General features: G+C 32.8%; 1 protein-coding gene and 1 long non-coding RNA gene across 2 annotated transcripts; one reads left to right on the top strand and one right to left on the bottom strand.

Moving 5' to 3' along the window:
- The first annotated feature begins 609 nt into the window (after positions 1–609).
- Positions 610–5,741, top strand: LOC145587536 (uncharacterized). The gene is made up of 3 exons (XR_014101294.1): positions 610–738; positions 843–962; positions 5,393–5,741. It is a non-coding gene; the product is annotated as an uncharacterized LOC145587536 (long non-coding RNA).
- Positions 5,742–7,015: 1,274 nt separating this feature from the next.
- On the bottom strand, positions 7,016–7,414 carry LOC145588610 (uncharacterized). The gene has a single exon (XM_081645237.1). The coding sequence runs from the start codon at positions 7,412–7,414 to the stop codon at positions 7,016–7,018; it is 399 nt and encodes a 132-aa protein (XP_081501363.1).
- Positions 7,415–9,243: the final 1,829 nt, after the last annotated feature.

Raw genomic sequence — 9,243 nt, 5'->3', positions numbered from 1 at the left:
TCCCCTGTTAGAGACCCTGTTAGCCATGTGAAATGCCTTGTCTCTATACATTGTTAACTTGAACTTTTCTTATATTGACTCTTAAATAAGGTGGATGCATAATAACTATACCTCAAGGATGCGAGGCGACTTCCTGTGTCACTACACCAAGAATTCTCCCTCGAGTAATCGGGTTTAATTACTTGACAAGTTTGACTGCACCAAGAAGTCTCCCACGGGTCATCAGATTTAATTACTTGACAAGTTTAGTGAAGAAAATAATAAGTGAAAAAAGGAGTAACTATCTGATCAATGTCAAGCGTTGGGTCAATTTTTTCCAGCTAATCTGCTATCATTGATAACTACTACCTTCGTTTTTATTTGGTTGACACCTTTCTATTATCACACTTGTCAACACGTATTATTAAAGCTTAATATATCTAATTATCAACATGGTAAAATTATAAAAAACGGATATTAATAAAATATACATTGATATGATTCAAACAAGATCCTACTTGATTATATTTCATTGTATTTATAAATCACAAAATCGAGTCAAAGTGTAGTGTGTGAATAGTATAAAAGTCAAATGGTGTCAACTAAAAAAACGGAGGTAGTATATCCGAATCACTCAACCCAACCCGTTTCCCAGCAATAACCAACCCACTAAAGTCTCAATCTACGAAACCGGCAAAAACTGTTGTTGAACAACAATCAACAGAAATCCACGACACAATGATCAGCGTTCTTGCTCAGGTTTCAATTTTCACTCACATCAAGCTCAAATTACGTTAATTGTAATCAAAAGCTAAGAAATTGATTTTGTTGCATTTTGATTTTGATTTTGTTGCATTTTTCAGGAGCGATTACTCGGCGCTGCGCTCGGAAGTGCCCTAACAGCTGCCGTCGTTTTCGAGAACCGACGAAATATCTACAAGACAATTTCTGAGAATAATGCTAAATTCGACAATCAATTACAGGTGATACTCGAAATGTTGCTGATTTTATGCTCCGATTTTGTAAAATTTTGATTTGATGTTGTTTGCTTTTCAATTTTGGAACCCTAGATTTGATTAATTTGATTTTTGGAGGTAATTGCGATTTTATGTTTCGGCTTCTTTGATTTTTGATTATCCAAGGATTTTAAATTATCAGTAAGTTATTTTGCCAGGAAGGATTGATCTTGTTATCATTTTGATTGATTATTTAGTTGCTGCTAAATGCCAATTGTTCCAATCGAATTTTTTTAGGACTTAAGGACTATTCTGGGAATGTAATTGTGATGATTTGATATCCTTTGGCTACAATGTGCCATTTTTCATCAAATGTCAAATTTCTTTACATTTTGCAAAGTTGTCAATTTTATGATGTGATTCGGTATTTTGATGTCATACTCGAAATAATCTCAATATATACAGAAAGAATTCCAGGATAGTTTAGTTTAGTGCACCCATAAAATGATGTTTAGCTTAACACATTTTTTGGTGCAACTTAAGCTTAACATTATTAATCATATGTTTTTTTAGCTATGGATATGTGAATGGAGTCCTTAGATTAATTATTGCGTCATTTTGAGAAGATGAGGCATTATACATAGATTCACTACTTCACATTTGGACTTGACATGTTGGATAGGGACAAGTGTGCCGCCCTCCTTTGTTTCTTTGCTGTTGCATGAGAAATTGTCATGAAATAAGTTATAGCTTTCCTAGGTGTTTTCTCTGCCTTATTTTTGATTTTGGTATAAAATAGCTTTCCCCATGTCTCTTTACTTTTTGGTTATATTAGTGTCGTGAATTTCCAGAATTGAAGTAGTATATTATCCCTTCCTGCTACAAATCCCGTGGGAATTGTTGTTTTAATGCTTTTTCTTTCTTCCTGGTAACGACTATCTTGTTGTACATATTTGGCACGTAGCTCAGATTTCATGAAATAAGTCACCTTACACAAATTTCTATTGTTATAAGATGATGATTTGAGTTGTAGGATCCTAATTTAATATAACTCAATCAAAAATGTAGAGAGAGGAGAGCTCTTAACTATTTCTATATGTCTTTTCATATTAAACGCTTAATATTACAAAGACAGACTTTACTATTTTTATATTTCTTTGCTTATGCTGAATATAACCAATGTAATGCTCATAATAATATATGAAAATATTTACTGCAAACTACAAATTAACTTTCAATATCTATACTCTGTAGAATTTTTAGGCAACAAATCAAGTTTACTTTCAATGCCTCACTTAAATTTACCTTTTAATATTCCTCGTTGTGTATACACCCTTTTTTTTTTTGTTTGAAACAATTGTGTATACATCTTTTGAAATTATTTGTATTTTAAGGTTGTCATTAAAATAATGGCTATTGATCTAGGGCTTTTATGAGTCTTAGTTAGATCTCTCAATTAAAAACAAAAAAAAGAAACCTTATACCAATATGCCAGATCGATTTAACCTTGGTAGTTTTTTTTTTTTTTTTTTTTTTTTTTTTTTTTTTTTTTTTTTCTGTGGTTAAGAAGCTAAAAGGTTGCTTATTTGAACTTTGAGTAATAGTATCATCACCCATCGAAACACAAATTTAAAGTGCTCTTTCAGCATCATCACTAGTATCTGATAAGCTTGATTTATTGTTACTATGCTATATGCCTTTTTCTGTTAAATACTTTATTTATTTATTTACTTTCTTTAATTCGGTGTCATCTACATATGTACTTTCTCTTTTTAAATTTATTAAGAAACACAGACTTAACACATTCATTATTTTCGAATGTGCAATTGTAGTGAATGTTTTCTCATCCAACATATCGCTTTTAACCTAGCCTGTCTATGTACCTTATTCACTTTTCGTTAGTGGCTCTCTTAACCTCAAGGCTTCCATTACTTTCTTTCTTGATTCTTCTTCTTTTGGACAGTATTGTTTTCCTAATTAACTACCTGGTTCAGTGCCTTCTCAAGCCTAGCTCTTTTTTACTCAATGGTTCAATGTCTATAAATATACTAAACAATGGGACATCTTTTGGCCGCTCAGTCACGTGTTATAGATCAGCAGGACTTGGAATATGTTTGGGCTTTACGTTGGATGAGTTTTAAATATAGCTTGTTGAATGAGGGGATGGAATCTAAGTAGGTAGAGGGCCCAGAGGTCTTAGCAATTAGCATCCGTATTGTACTTTTGCCTTCAAAATGAGGATATACCCTATTAATTGTATGATTTTTCACTCATTGAACTTCAATTCCATAAAGTTTCTTCATCATATCTAAATATCTTGCCATTGAAAGTAGCATAGTTGATAATTCAAAAACTCACAAGTGTGGACACACTAGGCTTCTATCCACTTCACTTATTCCACTGGTTTACATTATACTCTCTTCGTTTTTTTTTTCTGTCTTAAAAAAAATTTACACACTTCTTTTTTCTTTTTCTTTTTTTTTTCACGGAAACCAAGGTATTTAAAGTTAGGAGAAAGGACAATTAAAAAAATGTTAGTTGTAAGTTTGTAAATTAAAAAAAAAAAAAAAAAAATCCAAAAAAAGAAAGTGAGTAAATTAAAATTAAACAGAGGGATTATAAACTTTTGTTGGGTAAGCAATTAGTGAGTAATATTGCTCATGGAAGAGCTTCACCCTTAACCGTCCTTAGACTTTTTCTTTCTTCATTGAATTTATCTTCTTAAAATAAAACGGAGGGATTATTGGGTAAGCAATTGGTGAGTAATATTGCTCATAAAAATAGGGTCCTATCCTTACTTTCAACCACCCAAATATGTTTTGGCGATTTAGGGGGCTGTAAGAGGATTGTTGCTGTCTTACGTAGTTATTTTTTGGAAATGATAGTATATCCACTTTTCTTTTCTACTGTAAGTGCTTTAAACTTCTTATTATTATGTGCACTAACTAATGCAGCTTCTTAGGGCCCGTTTGGCATCAATGTAGTTTTCAGATATTTGGTTTTCTTTGTTTTTTTTTTGATGTCATATGATATATGTCTTAAAAAGAATAAAAAATTAAACCAACATATTGATATCATGATTATTTAGAAAACTGACAACAAAAAAGTGAAAACTACTGTTTCTAGTTTCCTTTTTTTGGTTTTTTGTTTTTAAAAAAGTAGAAAAATAGAAACAAAAAACGATAATGAACAAGCCCTTATCTTTGTTTGGCTTGCTTTATAAAAGGCATCCTTGAATGCTTGTGAATTAAACAAGCTTGGCGATGTTGATTAGGATGAGGTTGGGTCATTTCAGGTCTAGTATACAATTGGAATGGGTTTGCTCTCCAGCTTGTAAATTTATTGGAATAAATATACAGTTTTTAGTCATGGACACCTAAACAATAGGTTCAGATTGTTTTGTATTCTAGACATTGTAAATTTGTTTCCCTTTTTCAATTTTACAACCGTTCTCACCTTTAATAGTTGCCATTAATTCCAAATGCTTTATTTCTTTTTGATTATCTTCCAGTTTAACCTTGGCCAACCTTTTCTGAGCTAACCTTGGTCAACGTTTATTTCTATTTGTTATGGAGTCATCAACGACAGTTACATTTGAATTATTTTTGGATTATGATCTACAAATTTACTTTGATTGTGTGATTACTTGCACCTTTAGCTAATTACCATTTACGTTTCCACACGTGTTTTAATGAGCAGCATGTCATTGAAAAATGACCATATTTGCCATTGTAACATTGGCTTTAATTAACTTGGCCACCTTTTCATCCTCTATCATAACCTTTTTTTTAAGAGGTTGTATCTCTATAAATGTTGGGGAAAACCCAATTCTCTCTCTGTCCAAAAGTATAGTACATGATTGAGATTTTCATTTCTCACAAAATGATATTTGTATTTGTTGCAACACCATTACTCACCTTGTATTTATGCTAAATTGAATGAATTGTTCTGTGCTAATGATGTGTTGTAACCTTTAAATTTTTCTAAAGTTACTTTGGAAGGGAGTGTATTGGCTGCTTACTAAGGCAGGGGATCTTTGCTATAGGCTCTTTTCTTTAAATGTGAATATTGTTGGTTGAAAACATGTTGTCTCCACAGCATTTTTTTATTAAAAAATTCTCGAATGAAAAAGGAAATAAAGGAATATTAAACGATGTTTTTGCCTTTTTTTCTTGTTTGACTAAGAATATATAGATTCTTTTTGTGTAGATCAAGAGATAGGGGATTTTGGTTGGAATCCGGATGAGGTGTAGATTATCAGTAAAACCAATACATTCTTATGCTATAGAATATTTTACCATATTGAGAAGGGGGAGTAGAAAAGTAGCCTTTATTGTTTATCTTCATCTACCCAGAGTGTAGGAAAGTGTTTTTCACTCAATAAGAGTTATATCCTAGTTTATCTTTATGAGAATCAATGACTTTATCTGACTTACTCTTGAATGAGATCCATGCAGGTTAAGAGGCCAGTTCTTGCAACAAAATCTTTCGAAATTGCACATTTGTGGAACAAAGCTGTAGATAAGACTTTTGGGACTGTGATTGCATCTCTTAGTTCACGTGGGTGGTAAAATATCTGTAATCGAATTGTTGAATGAACTGCATAAAAAAGAATGGAGATGTATGCAGTAACTAGCATATGCATTCTTTCTGCAACTGTTGCGTTTTGCTCCTTGCCCCTGTGAGGGAGGTCAACCAGATTGTTATATGTGAGCTTGACATTCTTTGTATGACTGACATAAGTGACATTGTATCCAAGTTAATCCATACTCATAGATACAAATGTTCTTTTGAACGTCTACTATATATTATCATGGGTGAAAATTTTGTTTGATCATTATAATTAGATTTGGCTCTTGTACGTTATGTTTTCAGTTGGTCTGCATCTTTTGTGAACGTCCAGTAAAGTTTGAAATTTCATGATGGTACTCAGGTTAAAATGTTTACTCGACTTGCACATTTTGCTATTACTGAAGTAATCTGTTGTATGGTTGAACTCAGAGGTGCCTTTCTGTTATCATTGAGTCCATTATGGAATTATATTTGGCTCAAAAACCATGGTTATGATCAGAGAAGAGGAAGTGCACCACTGCATCCCTGTTCTTTTATAAATTGTTGTCTTACTAGTTACTACCTGAGCTTTGTGGCCTTGTTTTGTTGAAACCTACAGCAGAATGATGTGCGTGCATGTTTTACAACGCTTTGAACGTTGTTGTTGTACTATCTCCTTTCAGGAGCTTTTTGTCGAATTTTATTGCAGATTTGTGCTTGTATGCGTGCGAGCGAGTATATGTGCGTGACTGGGTGATGCATTGGAAAGAAATGAACACCATCATTGCCAAGACTGCTGAGAATTTACAATGAATTAATAATGCATTTTCTTTTATTTAATTGTGTGTTTTCACCTGTGATTCCTGGTTAAACTATGAATTTATGTCCAATTACCTGTGAATGCTTTGAAACACCATCATTACTTAGAGACATCTGAGTGATTACAGTGGATTAATTAAGTGCTTAAATACGAGCACGTCTTATTCTTAATTGATTGTATTCATTAGGAAACCCTAGTTAACTACGAAAGCTTTTTTAGCTACAAATTAATCATTTTACTTTAATATTTGTCTAAATCATGATTATCTCATCCCCCCATTTGCTATTGTTGCTGAGTTGCTTGTTCAAGAAGAGGGGTGACAAGTTTGGCAAAGAAAATCATAAGGAATGGGCAAACTGATGCTCAAAAATCTTATGTATACATTAATAAATTACTACAATAAACTCTTTGTATCGAAAAGAGAAAAGTAAAAAAGATCCTAGCTAGTACATGCGAGCTCACATGAGCAAGCAGCAACTAATGTCATAGTGGGGAGAATGAGAGAGGAGGGACGGTAGTAGTCCCTCTCATCTCCCATGCTCGAAAGCAGCAACTAATTGCTGCCGGAGTTTACCTCATCTTGTTCATCTTACTAACTAAAAAGACGAAAAAAAACACACTTTCTTGACGAGTTGGAGTGAAATCTGTAGGCCTGAAAGCTGTATAATACAGGCAAAAGACGGTTTCATTGAAACAATGAAACATATAATTAAACATCTGGTTGGATAGGTTTAGTACGATTGACATTTTCTTGACGAGTCTTAGCCACGTAGTAGACGCCCATTGCCAAGCAGAGAACTATAATGGCTGCAAAAGCAGGGCCAGCAATCGTTCCAGCTCCTAAAGCAGTAGTACGTGTCAATGGGGATGTTTCTGTTGTTGCTGCTTCAGACTGCATTTCATGCAATTGAGCTGCTAATGGAATTGGTGCACAGTTTGATTTAGTACAAGAGTCTTGATGTGCATTAGGGTGGAAAAACTCATACGCCGTGGGAGATAAGGCTGTCGGGCTCTGGTAAGCTAGCCCATGGGGTGCACGGTCTTGTGCTGCTATCCGGGAAAACAAGGACAGAGAGAAGAGAACGAAGAAACAAATTCTTTGTACCATTTTCGGTTGATACTTCAGGGGTTGGAGTGATAGGTTAGAGATAGGTTTAATTTAGATTAGGTTATTGAGGTTTAGGCTTAGGATGAAGGGGTTTATATACAAGTAAAGTAGTGGGGTTGTTGCTTGGCGTGAAATTTTAGTCATGGCAAAGGAAAATTGGAGAAGGGGAACAAAATGATGGAACAAGTGGTTTCAATTATGGCAAGCAAAGGTTAAAGATGATCACCTCCCCAAGACTGTGCTATCCTCGTGACATTCAGGTTTTGCATGGGGAATGTACACAAGAACTACATGAATTTAGCACGCACATATTATTTATTTTTGGTCCCCGCTCCTCCCTTCTTAACGGACACTGCTACATCTACCCATTGAGTAGACAACCCATCACTAATGAAAAGCTAAAGAATACTTATCTCGATTTCACTACTAGGATTCTCCATTAATGGTGTTCAGACAAGATTTTTTCACTTTAAGCACGATATTGGTCAATTAAGTAGCACATACATTCATATATGCGGACTCTCCTTCTGTTCTACATTGATTGTCGATTTCATTTTCCAAAATAAATCGTTTACCATCTCTTTTTTCTTACAATAAGTTCGATATTTGAAAGTAAATGCGACAGTTAATATGGAATAGAAGGAGTATTTAATTAGTTATATTATATAATTTTTTAGAAACAAAATTCATAAATTATAAATATATTACAAGTAGAATTGTAATGGAAGCAAGTTTTACTGATCCATTAATGTTTTAAATATTGAATTAAAGCAAAGGTGAGAGAGAGTGAAGATGTTGATTAATTTTTTTTTTACTGAAGCATACTTATTACATTGGGGTCTTTTGTGTGGGACTTTGACATCATATTGCTGCTTCTTTAATCTCCTCTACCTTATTTGAGAGTAGAATAGAATAGTCCATGCCTAAAATGTAATTGAGTGGTTTGGGAAATGGTGACAATGTATTTGTACAATTGTACTTTTGAAAAGTAGTAAAGCTACATTAACATGAATTTCATGCAAATACATTGCCTTTTGGTTTCACCACCTATTGTTGCTCCATATCAATATATCATTGTGTTTTAGCTTTTGTCAAACCCATAATTTCCATCATTATATTGATTATATGAAGGGAATGATTACAAACTTATATTGAAATTATAAGTGAGAAAAACAAAATTCGGTTATAATAATACTTAGTTGGTCCATTTTTTTGTATAAAATAATTTCTTCTCGGATATATTTATTAGTGTTTATATACTGTTGAACTCAATGTTTATATATATTGTACAAATACATTATCACCATTTATTGCGACGTTTTGATTTTTCTTGTTTTAAAGTCTTTATGGACCATGTTAAATTAAAAACTCTAATTAAACCATGCATTTGTTTTTTTTTTTTTTTTTTTTTTTTTTTTTTTTTCCTTCATCTTTTGCTTTTAAAATTTCATTAGAATGGAACGTTAGAGATGAAAAAAATAGAGTGTTAAAATTAGTAAAACAACTCCGTGTAAAAGAAAACTAGTGAGATGCTAATTGATTGAATTTTGACGTCGACTATTCGATAGATCCACCTCAAAAGTTTGTGTCAAACAACGATAGGAAAGAGGAAATTCAAAATTGTTTCCAAGAGATTGTTGTGTTTCCATGAAGGATTATATTTATTCAATTGTTAGCTTTGATTTCTATTATTAATATCTATAAATAAAACTAAAGTAATAATCGCAGACATCATCCCCTATTTAAATTGTACAGATGTCAAGTTATGGTAAAAAAATTTTCTGCCTAAATCAATTGCTGACATCATATTCTTAACTTAGTTTTTACTT

This window comes from Chenopodium album, chromosome 17 (assembly GCF_948465745.1).
Source record: "Chenopodium album chromosome 17, dcCheAlbu1.1, whole genome shotgun sequence".
NCBI lineage: Eukaryota > Viridiplantae > Streptophyta > Magnoliopsida > Caryophyllales > Amaranthaceae > Chenopodium > Chenopodium album.
The sequence above is the reverse complement of the archived record's forward strand: the minus strand, read 5'-3'. Positions and strand labels throughout refer to the sequence as shown.

Excerpts from the sequence above, each read along its gene's own strand:
- LOC145588610 (XM_081645237.1), bottom strand. The coding sequence starts at position 7,414 with ATGGTACAAAGAATTTGTTTCTTCGTTCTCTTCTCTCTGTCCTTGTTT.